Raw genomic sequence first — 14,681 nt, 5'->3', positions numbered from 1 at the left:
CCAATGGAGCCAGAGCTAAAGATGTCAAAGGCTGAAAAGGAGAAAGAGATTAATGCGACAACATATCGAAAGAATGTAGGATGTTTGCGATATCTGCTACACACACGGCCGGATTTATCTTATTGCATAGGGATACTCAGTCGTTATATGCAGAGTCCAAGGTAGTTGCATGGAGTTGCTATGAAACAATGTCTACGATATCTCAGGGAACTACGAACCTTGGTCTGTCTTATGGTAGAAAGAAGATGCCACGGCTAATTGGTTATAGCGACAGTAGCCATAACATTGATGCAGACGATGGAAGGAGTACATCAGGACACATTTTTTTTCTTGGGGATAGTCCTATCACTTGGTGCTCGCAGAAACAGGATGTAGTGACTCTTTCTTCTTGTGAAGCGGAGTTCATGGCTGGAACAGAGGCGGCAAAACAAGCTGTTTGGTTGCAGGATTTGATGGTAGAGATCACTGGAGCTGAGGAGGAAAAAGTTATTATTCGGATTGATAATCAATCAGCGATTGCTCTCACAAAGAATCCTGTTTTTTCATGGGAGAAGCAAGCATATACATAGGCGTTATCACTTCATACGAGAACGTGTTGAGAGTGGACAAATCAAAGTTGAGCATGTACCGGGAACAGAGCAAAGAGCGAATATACTTACAAAGGCCTTAGATAAAAAAAAGTTCTGAATAATGAGAGACCTCTTGGGAGTTCAAGATTTGTCAAAACAGAGTTTCAAGCTTAAGGAGGAGACTGTTGGGATAAGCTTGATGGAAGCTTGAGTTGGAAGTTAGTTCTAGTCCTACTACAATTGGGTTTATTAGAGAGATAAGGATCAAGTGTATTAGGAGATATCTAATATGTGTGATTCCTAGTAGGATTAGGATTAGCAAAGTCTTATATAAGGATGTGTTGAGTTGTGACACAACTTATGAATTAGAGATTGAGAGTTTAAGAGAGAGACCAAAGTTTTGAGTTATTTTCTTTGGTATTAATAAAGAGAGTTATTCTTTATTTGAGTTCTTAAACTATCTCTTGATTCTATAGATATGGCGGAGGAGATAAAGACGACGAGCGAGTCACACACTCTGAAGGAAGAGGGGCTCAACGGCTGGGCAAGAGATTCAACAAAGGAAAACATAGATCTGAAGGTCTGGTAGATCCGGTGGTTCCAGTGGAGACGGAGGAGATGGAGGCTCCGGCGTTGGTGCACGAGGGGACATCAGAATGAGGAAGGTGATCGAAGACATCGGTAAGTGACGAGAGTGGCTCGAAGTCAACAGAATCAAGAAAGTCATCTCTAGTGTAAGAATTTACTTGTGGAACTTTCGTATGTTTAGTGAACTTTGTAAGTGCTAGTGTATGCAAGACCTTGATTGTCTAGATCTCTAGGTGTTTGGTAATACTTTTAAAAATATTCCCTAGCCAGTTTACCATGTTTTTTTTTTCTCCAACACTAAGAATATGATAAGGGATTATAACTCCGTAACAGAAAGAAAAAAAACGATAGAGTAATATGACCTAGAAACGATTTTTTTTTTTTTTTTTTGTGAAAGAACTATAAACGAAATTATTATTCAAACAGCGCAATTATAATTCAAACAGAGAGAAATTAGACTAGTATTATGAAATTTTATTCCAAACATTTCTGAAGGGACTGCATTACACAAACTCACCATGATTTATTTATAGTCATACACACACATAAGTGTATATATAAGTGCAATCATGCTGGTGGCGAATCTATTATAGAGTTTTAAACACCGGGCTGTGTCTGAACAGGTTCGTTAAGTCCGTGGCCTCCTCCTCCGTGGCCTCCATGTCCTCCGTGTCCACCATGTCCTCCGTATCCGTCAAGTCCGTGGCCCCCTCCTCCGTGTCCGTGGCCTCCTCCTCCTCCGTAGTGTCCTCCGCCTCCTCCTCCTCCGTAGTGTCCTCCGCCTCCTCCTCCTCCGTAATGTCCTCCTCCTCCATAGTGTCCTCCTCCATGGCCGCCATGGCCATAACCTTCAGGTTGCACTTTTTCCTCACTCTCCGGCTTCACCATGCCTGCCCAAAAAACAGTATTTCAGATATTGTTAAGCACGTGCACATGTGCATTCCTCTTCCTGATTTCATTGTCCTTTAAATTTAAAGACTTTTAAAAATAAATACAAATATTTCAAACTTAAAAAAAATATATTTACAACACTAAACACACATTTCAAACTTAATTTTCACAAAACTTTACATCACTTAAGTCTGTCTTGCCTTTAGTAAGTCCACAAAATGGAACGGAAAAAATAGTTGGACAAATTACAAACGATACGTTAGTTCAGGTTCGAATAGCCTCACTAACATATTTTCTTTAAAAAAAAAGAAAAGAAATAGCATCCAATAGTAGAAGTAGATTGAAATGCATATATATAATAATTTTACGTACCCGACTGTCTTGCGGCAGACACTTCGGAAACGACGACAAGAATTGCAAAGAGACCCAACAGAATCAAAGCCTTTGAAGCCATTTTTTTTTTCTCAACTTATTATAACTCTCTTAGTATGTTAAAACAAGTGATGGATAGAATGTTACGATGCATGCCCTCTATTTAAAGAAAAATTAGGAGGATAGGAAACGAGAAAAGTCAAAAGAACTACAACGTAGTCGGATAAAAAGATTGAAATTATTTTATCAAAAGTAAAGTTAAAGAAAGTTATCAAAATATAAACAAAGTAGTAATTAGGAGATAAGTATGAGAGTATATATACGTGTTGCGTCTGGACCCTTATGGTCCGCTGTTGGATTCATTGTAATTTGTAACTATATTTGAATCAACGTAAATGACAACTCCACTAGTTTTAAAAATAATTTTATAAACACAGCGCATGCATAAACTTCTAGATATTTAGAATTCATATCAGATTGTTATGTTTTTCTATCTTTTTGGTTAAAGTATTAGATTTTTGGAAAGAAAAGTCATCCACTATACTTGTTAAGGATCCTTCTTCCAATCTGTACCGACAGAGAGATAAAGAAAAATCTATATGCACTGAACAAGAGTAAGTATAGCATGATTGCATCAAGCAGTACAACTAGAAACTGCTTTTAGAGGGTACAAAAGTTTTGCTGGGCCATCGTGAATACGAATACTCACTCTGTTGGAACATTTGACAGAAACATTAATATTTATTAAGTATGTTTTGACAGAAACATTAATGTTTATTAAGTATGTTATGTTCTATATCTACGGATAACTTAGCCGAAAAAAACGAATAATGGAAAGCAACAATTATGGTGTACCGAAGAAAGAAAATTTTGTTAAACAAAATTTTGATTTCACTGTAATATAATGATAATTTTATTGTCGTATCTGATTTATTGCAGGTTGAGACATAAGATTTGGATGAGCTAATAATAGAAGCAGAAGTTGGATCAGACACTGATGATAGGAATTCTGATATAATTAACTACTCATAAATCGGAATAATAGTTTTAAAAAAAACATTATGTCATTTGCAATCATTTTTAATATTTTTAGATTTTTTCCACTAAAATTGAAGCTATTTTCTTATTTAATTTTAAATTTACATGTTTTTATTATAATCACAAAAGTGATAATAATTATCTTTGTCTCCTTTGTCTATGCGTATAAGGAAAGAGGTTTGGGAGGATCTCAAGTATCATTTCGACTCTCCACTGTTTGCAAATAAGCTTTGGTTGATTGTAGGAGATTTTAATGAAATACTCGATGGTGTCGAACACTCTACTTATGACGATAGTCCCTCTGTCACTAGTGGAATGCGCGACTTTCAGGATGTCGTGCGTCATTGTTCTTTAACAGATATGCACTCTCATGGTCCTCTGTTTACTTGGGGTAACAAGAGGGATGAAGGACTAATTTGCAAGAAATTAGATCGTATTTTGGTTAATGAGGCTTGGAGTCGTCACTATGTTGACGCTTATGGAGTGTTTGAATCTGGTGGATGCTCTGACAACCTTCGCTGCAAGTTATCAGTGGGGAATCAGGCTTGCAAGCCAAGGGTACCATTTAAGTTTTCAAATGCCATCATGTCGTTCCCGGAGTTTATGCACATGGTGCAAGCTTTCTGGGATAGCTCAGGGAGTCTCTACCACTCTACCTCTGCTATGTTTCGCTTTGCCAAGAAACTTAAGGCACTAAAACCACTCCTAAGGTCTTTATGTCGTCAAAAGCTTAGCAAACTCTCCGAGTAGGTGGAGGATGCACACAAAATCCTATGTGAGAGACAGCTCTCTACGCTTTGAAACCAACGACTGCAGCGGAGGAGGCTGAGGAGCAGGCTTTCCAGCGGTGGGATCATGTGTCTGATTTAGAGGAGAGTTTCTTGAAACAACGGTCTAAGTTAAACTGGTTATTGGTGGGTGATAAGAATAACAAATTTTTCCACAATGCTGTCAAATCTCGACAAGCTCTTAATGTTATTCGCGAGATACTCTGTCATGATGGTTCCATTGCAAAAACTCAACCAGAGATTAAAGCTGAGGTGGTCCGGTTCTTTGAGGAGTTCCTCACGCACGTGCCAACTGACTATGAGGGCATGAGTGTTACTCAGTTAGAGGAGTTGGTGACATTTCGTTGCTCAACTGCTGAACATGAGGGATTATTGAAGTTGATCTCTGAAGACGGGATTCGTCAAACACTGTTTAAGATGTCAGGGAGTAAGTCACCTGGTCCGGATGATTACACTGTCGAATTCTTCAAGCAAGCATGACCGATATTGGGTAGAGATTTTGTCATAGCTGTTCAATCCTTTTGCCTCAAAGGTTTCCTCCCTAAAGGTGTAAATTCGACAATCCTGGCCCTTATCCCAAAAAAGTCTGATTCACAGGAGATGAAGAACTATCATCCTATTTCCTGTTGTAACGTGTTATGCAAGGTAGTCTCCAAGATTATTGCTAATTGTTTGAAGGTTATTCTTCCCTCATTCATCGCTCCAAATCCATTTCTCCTCGATGCATGATGAAGATTGATATCTCCAATGCGTTTGACTCAGTGCAATGGCCGTTCCTACTGAATATCCTCAAAGCCATTAATCTTCCCACTGATTTTATCCATTGGATTGAACTCTGCATTGGCTTGGCTTTCTTCTCTTTGCAAATCAATGGGGAGTTAGCTGGTTATTTTCAAAGTACAAGAAGATTGAGGCAAGAATGTTCTCTATCTCCATATCTTTTTGTGATTTGTATGAATGTGCTGTCTCTAATGCTTGATAAGGCTGCAACTGATCATCACATTGGCTATCACTCTCGCTGCAAAACAATGAACCTCACCCATCTCTGTTTTGCATATGATATTCTATTTTTTTCTGATGGGAGCTCTCACTCTGATGCAGAAAATTTAGCTGTGTTTGACCGGTTTGCAGTTGTTTCTGGTCTCAAAATTAGTGTGGAGAAATCCACTCTGTTCATGGCTGGTTTTTCTCCGCAACATCAGCAAGACATCCTGCAACACTCCCGTTTACTGTTGGCTCTCTCCTTGTCCGGTACTTGGGGCTCCCCCTTCTTACTCGTTCTATGGCACCCGCTGATTATCTACCACTTCTTGAACGCATTCGCCTTCGTATCTCCTCCTGGACAGGTCGGTTCTTGTCTTTTACGGGCAGGCTTCAGTTAATAAAATCAGTGCTATCTAGTCTAACCAACTTCTGGCTCTCTGCTTTTCGCTTGCCGAGACGGTGCCTTCAGGAGATTGATAGCCTTTTCTCGGCTTTCTTGTGGTCTGGTCCGGACCTAAACTCGAAAAAGGCTAAAATCTCTTGGCTTGATGTGTGTAAACCAAAGCATGAGGGAGGTTTGGGGCTTCGTCGTCTGCAAGATACGAATACAGTGTGTATTCTGAAGCTAATTTGGCGTCTTGTGTCTGCAAGTAACTCCTTTTGGGTCAGCTGGGTTTGACGGAACTTGATCCGAACTGGTTCCTTCTGGTCAGTTAATGAGAAGAGTGTTGGTGGATCATGGATATGGCGGAAGATTCTGAAGTATCGCGATCTTTCTGCGACTTTACATAAAAAGGAGGTGACAACAGGCAATGAAACATCATTGTGGTTTTATGTTTGGAGTCCAATTGGTCAGCTGTTTGCTCAACTTGGGAACCGGGGTAGTATTGATATGGGGACCCCACAGCAGAGTATTGTGGCAGAAGCTTTTTTGCATCGGAGACGTAGGCACCGTGTTGACATCCTAAACCAGATTGAGGATGTGCTCGACTCCATCCGCCAATCAGTGCAACATCATGGTTGTGATTGCTCACTCTGGAAACAGAAGAACGGTTGTTTTAAGGATAAATTCTTCTCGTATGATACCTGGTGCTTGATACGACAACCAAACCCGCCCTGTGACTGGTCTGCAGGAGTTTGGTTTACCCACTCAACATCTAAATTCTCCTTTATCACTTGGCTTGCTTTCCATAACAGACTCTTTACTGGTGACAATTTGGTCCAGTGGAACGCTGTTGTGAATAGAGCTTGTGTCCTCTGTCAGGGACATAAGGAAACGAGAGAGCACATTTTTTTCTCTTGCACATACTCCTCATATGTGTGGTCTGCTCTGGCTAAAGGATTATTGGGTGTTCGGTTCACCACGCACTGGGCAACTTTGGCCCCTATGCTTCTTTATTCTTCTACTTCACGGCTTCACCTCTTTGTTCTGCGGTATGTCTTTCAGTCTGCAATACACAGCCTCTGGCGGGAACGTAATGCTCAAAGGCACGGCGAAGCTCCAACTCCTCCCTCCAATCTCTACCGTTTCATTTCCAAGAATGTTCGTAATAGATTGCTCACGCTGACTACCACCTCTGGCTATGAAAATGGTCTTCAGCTTTGGTTTCAAACTCACCCTATTTCATTCAGTTCAGGCTCTTAATATTGTTGTGCGGTTTTTAAAAAGCTGCTTTAAGCTGTAAAACCCCATTGAACCACTGTATTAATTTTTGTGAATATAATTTAACATTCATACCAAAAAAATAAAATAATAACCAAGTCTAGTTTCAAATCGGCAATACATGTTTGTGTTCTTGTTAACTAAACAGGCTAGTTCAAAACAATGATTAATGAAAAGAAAAAGAGATGATGCAAGAAATAAACTAGGTGATGTAAAGATATGACTAATATAAGACTATAAGAATCTCCTCCTTTTCTGTTGCATCCTGCAAACAAACACTGTAACTTAATTACAGGATCTGAACCGAACATGTAACATAAGAGAGCACAACTTCAAGATCCGTTTCTTTGAAATATCCATCTTCTCCTACCACGAAACATGTCTTGTAGCCAGTCTCGTCACAGTATCTGACACCAACCACAACTACTTTCTTCTCCTTATCAATGAAGAAACTCTCAACTTTAAAATCATCAGATTGAAAGAACTACTCATAAGTTGAATGTCAAAGAATTTTCTCCACAAAACTGCATTGGGCTCAATCTTAGTTGTAATCCATATGATCTATCTTAGATGTAGCTGCCGCAAGCTACTTTGATCTAACACAAGATAAAGTCATGTACTTAGTACTTACTATCAAAATCAAAGGGCAGACGTGGTCCAAAAGTCTCTGTTGTAAAATCAAAGGAGAGTAAAAAATCTCTTGTCCCTCCTGTTTTATGAGAAACAAAGTATTTCCCTTCACGGGCACGCCTCTTTGAGAACACAATATACAACAACGGTTACAAGAGACATTCCTCCACGAATTAGACTTAAAATCTTATACAATATAAGAAAGTTTACTTTCTATTTTTTTTTTACATTTGACATTCTTAATAGCGAGTGTCATCTTCTTTTCTCTTAACTATTATCCATGTTTTTAGTTATCCAATTCACATTAATTTACTACATTTTATTTACCATTATTCACATAAATTAATTAATAAATTTTCCATCTCTTTATTTCTCAGTAGTATTTTTCATTCTTCTTTTATTTTGTATTGTCTATCTTAAATTTTATAAATTAAAGTGGGTTTTGATATTGTAAACTTGAACACTAAGTTGATATTTAGTAGAGAGACAATTTGCTAATACAATAGCACTTCTAAATTGATAATCTTATTATTAATTTATTATTATTAGGAAGTCGACTCTGAGTTTCTACACCCGAAAATAAAAACTTGAAATGACCAATATTATTAAACAATGTTTTCAAGTGGAAACTTGATTATAGTCAACGGCACCTCCTTTTTATTTTAATTTACAAAACCTTTTTGATACAAAAAGCTTTACTATTTCTTTCACAAGACATATTTCAAACACCATTTTGACATCCCTATAGTTAGTCCTACAATATCGATTATATACATAGTTAGTCCTACAATATCGATTATATACATAAAATTTTGATAACAACGGAATAGTTTATCTGTGATCTGGGGTTTAAAAGTTAGTAAATGAGTATCAAACCGAAAAAAGTAACTAAGAAAAAAATATTTTCACGAAATTTAATTTTTAATATAATTTATATATTTTTAATACAGTTAGATTTTATAAAGATTGATTTTTTAAAAATTAGTTCCAGTGGAACTTGGTGGATCCACAGCCAAGAAATCATTTATAAACTTTTTTTGTCATCAAGTTGTAGAAATCCAACCAGAGTCTCCAGCTCTGGTGGTAAAGGATCCTCAGCTGAGGTATCCGTCATCACGAGTTCGAGCCCTGGCCACTGCAGAATTCACATACGGGCTGCAGCGTCCAGGAGCCAATACATGGTTAGTCCAAGCGAACCGATAGTCTAACACGTGGACCCCTGCTTTGTCGGGTATCCGATAGCTAACACGTGGACTCCTGTCCTGTCGGAGAACGTTGGGATATCTGGGTTATCCAAAAAAAAAAAAAATTGTAGAAATCCAAACCGAAGATTGAAGATTTACATATAACTAATATTTTGCGAAAAATGGTCGAGCTAATCTATCCGTTTTGAAATAACTCCTTATTAATCGAGACCTCATTCCTCCGAAAATAAAGAAAAAGCCGGTTAACCCATGGATATAGATATCACTAAACAAGAACAATTTGTTGCAAAAGCTATCAGTTTCTATATAAAGATTACAAATGTAAACATAAAGCTAGATTCTAAAAAATGTGCTAACCTATTAAAGTTTGGAAAAATATAGATCTGAACTATATAATGTGCAGTTATATTGATGTGAGACACTAAATGAAAAATTCCTGATGTGAGACACTAAATGAAAAATCAAGCTTAAACTGCTGACACATATATACCATACCATTCGTTAAGATTACAGATTCACAGGATCACAGACCACACATGTGTCACATGGCTTCTCTGTCCTACTATAGAAACTTGTCATCATAAGAAGACGAATTTATATGCATTTTTTACCTGAATATATACCACTAATTTTTAATTCTATGTATTTTATACGTGGTATCACAGTACGACGAATTTAAATCTCCTTAGATATTTTTTTTTCTTTCTCGTGCGTTTTACATGTCTTGGAAATTGATTTGTATGAAATGTCAATTCAAATGTGAAACTTGCAATGGCCACACAAATATAATACAAGCATCTGATGACTAATAATAAGTCGTACAACTCATGTCGTTTTGATTTTCTATGTATGGTGTGAATTTTACGTAGAAACTTTCTCAACAGTGACATCAACGAAAAATGAAAATATCTCCGATGTTGTAAAACACTTGTGGACTCTACAGACCGGCCCGCTCACAGTCTGTTAGGACATGGCCTTTGATACACAGAGTTTTAAACCCTATTTTCTTACTGCAAGTGCACAGCAAAGAAGTAGTACTTAGGGGTCGAATCCCACGAAGACCAAGTTTTACTCTATGGTTTTATTGGTTCAATTTCAAGTTAAGACAATTCAAAGTTGGGTTTGTTTGGTAACAGTAACGCAATTAAAACGGTATAAAAAGGCAATAAGCAAAACACTAGATCAGGGGTAATTCTCGGGAATTTCAGAGATAGCAACTAAACAACTATTCAGGGCATAGATTAAGTACCAGTCTAGAACTCAAACATAAATATAAACTGATCCACTGTCGTGGTATCAATAACTCTATCTGATCGATTCTGTGCGGAAACGCGGAGCACATGCTCAGACATCCGGAGCACATGCTCGGCGGTCCATAGACCCTAAACTGTCGTTTGAGTCCAGAATCGCAGACAAGCATTAAAGAACAGGAATGATAAGTTCACAAATCACCTACACATCAACTTTCGCAGGTCTAGGATAATTTGCCCACTAATGTCTTTTCTAGCAACCTATTACACTTTTGATGAATAGATAAACCTAGAATCATAGATTGGGTGATCAAATCAACCTAAGCATTAAGTCTAACAATAGTGAAGACAATCGATTATATAAAGCCCTATTTGTGTTCTGTTGCTAACCCATGAAACCCCTTTTGAAACCCCTAATCTAGCAAAGAAAACTACTCAGACATAGAGAAATGAATAACCAACATAGGTGAGAAATTCAATAGCATAAAAATATAAAAATCACAAGGGTTCAGAATATGCTTCACAAGGTAGCCGCTCTTCTCCCTCTCACAAAAGCGTCGCTCAAAAACCAAAAGAAAAAGGTCTATCCATCTCTCCTAAAAACCCTAGGTTAAATAGCATACAAGTAGAGAAAAATAAGGAAAGATTCCAAATTCAAATCTCCCTATTAAAAAAACGATCTCAGCCCTCTTTCTCTCACAACGGATCGCCTAAAATAAGGGGAATTAGGCAGGGAATCAGCGCCTAGATGCTTGCCACGTGTCGTCATGAAACCGTAGAGTTAGGAGCATGTGCTCAGAAATCGGGAGCATGTGCTCCTGGGTCTAAAATCAGGTTTTCTGCTCCAATTCAACTCCTTTCTGCTCTGATTGCTCCTGCTGTTCCAATCCTTGCTTTTAGCTTCCTAGCCTCTTATTATAACCTGAAAAGGACTCAAACAACTACAAAACTATCGAATAAACGGGGTCAAAGTGAGTCAAAACCGTAACATATCAACTCCCCCGGACTTAGATCTTTGTTTGGCCTCAAACAAACTCAAACCAAGCGCCAAGAGAGCCAAGGTGGGAACTCGCAAAAATCTCAGAAACCGTGAGGAGACCATGACCTGCAGACCACATGTGTTAGAACAAGCTATACCGATAAAATTCTCCAGCAAACATCTCCAAAACCAGAACCATAATTGGCAATCAAACCCAGAAAAAGATCACTTTCCAGACAAAGAATCTTTACATTCAATTAAAATTGGCGTGAGCTTCTCATTAAGGGCATTAAGCTAGTGAAATCGAGGCTTGGTAGATAAAAGGCTGTTTTAATGGTGGAGCTATAGAGTGTTTAGGAGTTACCATTACTTCGAAAGAGATGCAGGATATCGCACAAAATGGTAAGGGAGAGTGGACTCATTGATGTCCACAACCTCTAATCACTCTCCTCTTCTTATCTTCTCAAACTCAGCCTCTCTTTTCTCCTCAGGGTACAACGCATGCTCGGGGGTGTGTAACACTAGCTCTGGTCCCTTTCCATCATCCTTAAACGTTTTTTTTTTTTTTTTTTTTTTTTTTTAGATGAGAAATATGAAGGATGATGGGGGATCTTCTTCTGATATTGCCCCAGGAGCATGCGGACCGTATCCTAGGCTCTCTCTCTGCTCCAAACAACTCGCGGACTCGGATTTATATAATTTCGGAGCAGGTGCTCGCTGGGTTGGAGCACGTGCTCTGTCCGTCCGGCTTTTTCCTCTTTGGTTCTCCAGCAAGAGCGAGTTAGAGATTGTGTCAGTCCTGCTCTCCCCGACCGTTTTGCACATAGCTGCACAGAATGAGAAAACAAAAATACAAGTGCAAGTGGTTTGAAAGGAGGTTAAGCTCGAGGTGGGTACTAACTTAAAATGAGCTAGCTATTCAGGATCAGCAAGATTGGCAAAATGAATAAGAAGTCCTGAATATGTGACACGTTCCCTATCCTAATGCCCAAAACGAGAAGAATTTAAATCCGGTTAGGTTCCAATAAAGTAGAGTCTAAGTCTTTCCGGTGAAACCTTAATGGGATGAAGCTTTTCTGGCCAGGAGAAGGGTCCGAATGTGAAGAGGTATTAGCTCGTCTCTGTACTCTTAGTTCTGCAACAATGGTCACTAGGAAAAACGGTCAAACTCACAAATGGTTAAAAACATCACAGATTTCGGTCCTAATTCCCACAAGTTTTGGTTCGACTCACATGACAAACTGACTCAATAAAAAGAAAAATAAAGAAAACAAATGTCATAGGTGACCCTCCCCCGGACTTACTTCACACCGTCTCCGGTGTGAAAATAAGCCAAAGAGAGACCTAGACAAGAAGAAGAAGGAGAAGAAGAAGAGAGGAGGTTTTTGCGAGTTGGTAGGCTAGTGGGCCTGGAGGGCCTGAGCCAAAGAATTGCATTGAACTTATCTGGCCCAATCGCTCCTCTCTTTTTTTTCTTTTGTTCTCAGTTCGCCGAGCATGTGCATCGGGTTGCTCGCGTCCTGCGAGCATGTGCTCCGCGTCTTCTTCCAACATTCCTGAAACCGAAAAGAGAAGAAACAAATCCTAAAAAGAAAAAGAAAAACTCAGCAATATATACCTGGTGGGTTGCCTCCCACCCAGCGCTTGTTTTAAGTCATTAGCTTGACTCGAAAGCTCCTTAGGCAATAGGAGGGTCGCCTAGGGCGAAGGTTTCACCCCTTTCGTGCTCAGAGGCGGCAAGATATGGCTTCAGCCTCTGTCCATTCACCATAAATTCTCCTCCTTTTGTGTCTAGCAACACAACAACCCCATATGGTCTAATCTCCTTGATGGTGAAGGGTCCGGACCATCGTGATCTTAGCTTTCCGGGAAACAGTTTCAGCCTAGAGTTGAACAACAAGACTTGATCATTAGGGGCAAAGGTCCTAGTGAGGATCCGCTTGTCATGGTAGGCTTTGGTACGCTCCTTGTAGAGTTTTGAGTTTTCATAGGCGAGGTGCCTAATCTCCTCCAGCTCATGCAGTTGCATCTTCCTCCTTTCATGGGCGCTCTTAGTGTCAAAGTTAAGCATTTTCACTGCCCAAGCAGCCTTTTACTACACCAAGTGAAATGGTGTAGTCCCCAGGGGTGTTTTGTGGGCGGTTCTATAAGCCCATAGAGCCTCATCTAGCTTCTGAGACCAATCCTTCCTTGTTGTGTTCACTGTTTTTTGCAAAATGCTCTTAATCTCCCGGTTAGAGATCTCAACTTGGCCGCTTGTTTGTGGGTGGTAGGGGGTGGCGACCTTGTGCCTCACTCCATTCTTCTTGAGAAGACTCTCAAAGACCTTGTTAATGAAATGCGATCCACCATCGCTAATGACTACCCGTGGGACACCAAACCGTGGGAAAATAACCAACTTGAACATCTTGAGCACGATCTTTGCATCATTATTGGGGCTGGCCAAAGCTTCTACCCACTTGGACACGTAATCTACAGCCACCAATATGTACTCATTGCCGAATGAGTTCGGGAAAGGTCCCATGAAGTCAATTCCCCAAACATCAAATACCTCAACCTCCAAGATGAAATTCTGAGGCATTTCATTCCTCTTGCTGATGTTCCCTTGTCTCTGACATGTGTCGCAAGTAGACACGAACCGCTGCGCATCTCTGAACATGGTAGGCCACCAATAACCCGCTTGAAGAGCTTTGGACACGGTTTTGAAAGTGGCAAAGTGTCCAGCAGAGGGTGAGCTATGGCAATGAAACAAGACTCCAGGAACCTCCTCCTCAGTCACACACCTCCTGAAAACACCATCCGAGCAATGCCTATAGAGGTAAGGCTCATCCCAAAAATACCGCCTTATGTCTTTTAGGAACTTCTTCTTATTGTTCCCCACAAACTCAGTAGGTTCTTTTTCTGCTGCTAGGTAGTTTGCATACTCTCCAAACCAAGGAAAACTCGGCTGTTTATCTATATCGATTGCCTTGCACGGGTTTTTCGGAGCATGTGCTCCCAGGCGGAGCATGTGCTCGGCGGGATCAAAGATGCCGATCGAGTAAACATGTTCTTCAGGAAGGCTATCATCCAAGGGTAGCTCTTCTTCTATCCTCATTCTTGACAAGTGATCTGCAACTCCGTTCTCAATACCCTTCTTGTCTTTAATCTCCAAGTAAAACTCTTGAAGCAACAAAATCCAACGGAGTAGCCTTGGTTTTGCATCCTTCTTGGGCAGTAGATACCTCAATGCTGCATGATCAGTGTGAACAACCACTTTGGAACCAACAAGGTATGATCGGAACTTCTCAAAAGCAAACACAACCGCTAAAAGTTCTTTCTCGGTTGTAGCGTACTTGCACTAAGCCTCATCCAACGTGCGGCTGGCATAGTATATCACGTGCAGCTTCTTGTCTTTTCTCTGTCCCAGAACCGCTCCCACGGCAAAATCACTCGCATCAGTCATGACCTCAAAGGGAAGGTCCCAATCTGGCGGTTGTACAATCGGAGCGCTAACCAAGGCTCCCTTGATCGTGTGAAACGCTTCCAAGCAAGCAGAATCGAAATCAAACTTCACTTCCTTACACAACAGTTGGGTAAGTGGTCTTGTTATCTTGGAGAAATCCTTAATGAACCGTCTGTAGAAACCGGCGTGGCCAAGGAAATTGCGGATCCCTTTTACCGAATTAGGCGGTTGTAAACTCATCATCACCTCAACCTTGGCTTTGTCAACCTCAATCCCCTT

The 14,681-nt window shown here is 39.9% G+C and overlaps 3 protein-coding genes across 3 annotated transcripts; 2 read left to right on the top strand and 1 right to left on the bottom strand.

The window, feature by feature from the left end:
• Window positions 1-1,610: 1,610 nt before the first annotated feature.
• LOC147920571 (uncharacterized) lies at window positions 1,611-2,712 on the bottom strand. The gene is made up of 2 exons (XM_087500597.1): window positions 2,421-2,712; window positions 1,611-2,047 (listed from the first exon to the last, which is right to left on the bottom strand). Exons 1-2 carry the CDS (start codon window positions 2,500-2,502, stop codon window positions 1,755-1,757), a joined length of 375 nt encoding a protein of 124 aa, XP_087356723.1. The 5' UTR covers window positions 2,503-2,712; the 3' UTR covers window positions 1,611-1,754.
• Window positions 2,713-3,617: 905 nt separating this feature from the next.
• On the top strand, window positions 3,618-4,726 carry LOC147920570 (uncharacterized). Its single transcript, XM_087501144.1, has 2 exons — window positions 3,618-4,179; window positions 4,275-4,726. The coding sequence occupies exons 1-2, from the start codon at window positions 3,618-3,620 to the stop codon at window positions 4,724-4,726; spliced, it is 1,014 nt and encodes a 337-aa protein (XP_087357270.1).
• A 248-nt stretch (window positions 4,727-4,974) lies between these two features.
• LOC147920569 (uncharacterized) lies at window positions 4,975-6,875 on the top strand. The gene is made up of 3 exons (XM_087501143.1): window positions 4,975-5,592; window positions 5,700-5,880; window positions 5,944-6,875. Exons 1-3 carry the CDS (start codon window positions 4,975-4,977, stop codon window positions 6,873-6,875), a joined length of 1,731 nt encoding a protein of 576 aa, XP_087357269.1.
• The last annotated feature ends 7,806 nt before the right edge of the window (window positions 6,876-14,681 follow it).

The sequence above is a fragment of the Camelina sativa genome, chromosome 19 (assembly GCF_030686135.1).
Source record: "Camelina sativa cultivar CO46 ecotype springtype chromosome 19, ASM3068613v1".
NCBI lineage: Eukaryota > Viridiplantae > Streptophyta > Magnoliopsida > Brassicales > Brassicaceae > Camelina > Camelina sativa.
The sequence above is the reverse complement of the archived record's forward strand: the minus strand, read 5'-3'. Positions and strand labels throughout refer to the sequence as shown.

What these genes read in the sequence shown, in the direction of transcription:
- LOC147920571 (XM_087500597.1), bottom strand. Translation starts at nt 2,502, where the DNA reads ATGGCTTCAAAGGCTTTGATTCTGTTGGGTCTCTTTGCAATTCTTGTC. An exon ending in GTCTGCCGCAAGACAGTCGG is followed by an intron (nt 2,048 to 2,420) that starts GTACGTAAAATT and finishes TTTTTTGGGCAG; the next exon opens with GCATGGTGAAGCCGGAGAGT.
- LOC147920570 (XM_087501144.1), top strand. Translation starts at nt 3,618, where the DNA reads ATGCGTATAAGGAAAGAGGTTTGGGAGGATCTCAAGTATCATTTCGAC. An exon ending in ACTCCTAAGGTCTTTATGTC is followed by an intron (nt 4,180 to 4,274) that starts GTCAAAAGCTTA and finishes CAACGACTGCAG; the next exon opens with CGGAGGAGGCTGAGGAGCAG.
- LOC147920569 (XM_087501143.1), top strand. Translation starts at nt 4,975, where the DNA reads ATGAAGATTGATATCTCCAATGCGTTTGACTCAGTGCAATGGCCGTTC. An exon ending in TCGTATCTCCTCCTGGACAG is followed by an intron (nt 5,593 to 5,699) that starts GTCGGTTCTTGT and finishes CGGTGCCTTCAG; the next exon opens with GAGATTGATAGCCTTTTCTC. An exon ending in TTGGCGTCTTGTGTCTGCAA is followed by an intron (nt 5,881 to 5,943) that starts GTAACTCCTTTT and finishes CCTTCTGGTCAG; the next exon opens with TTAATGAGAAGAGTGTTGGT.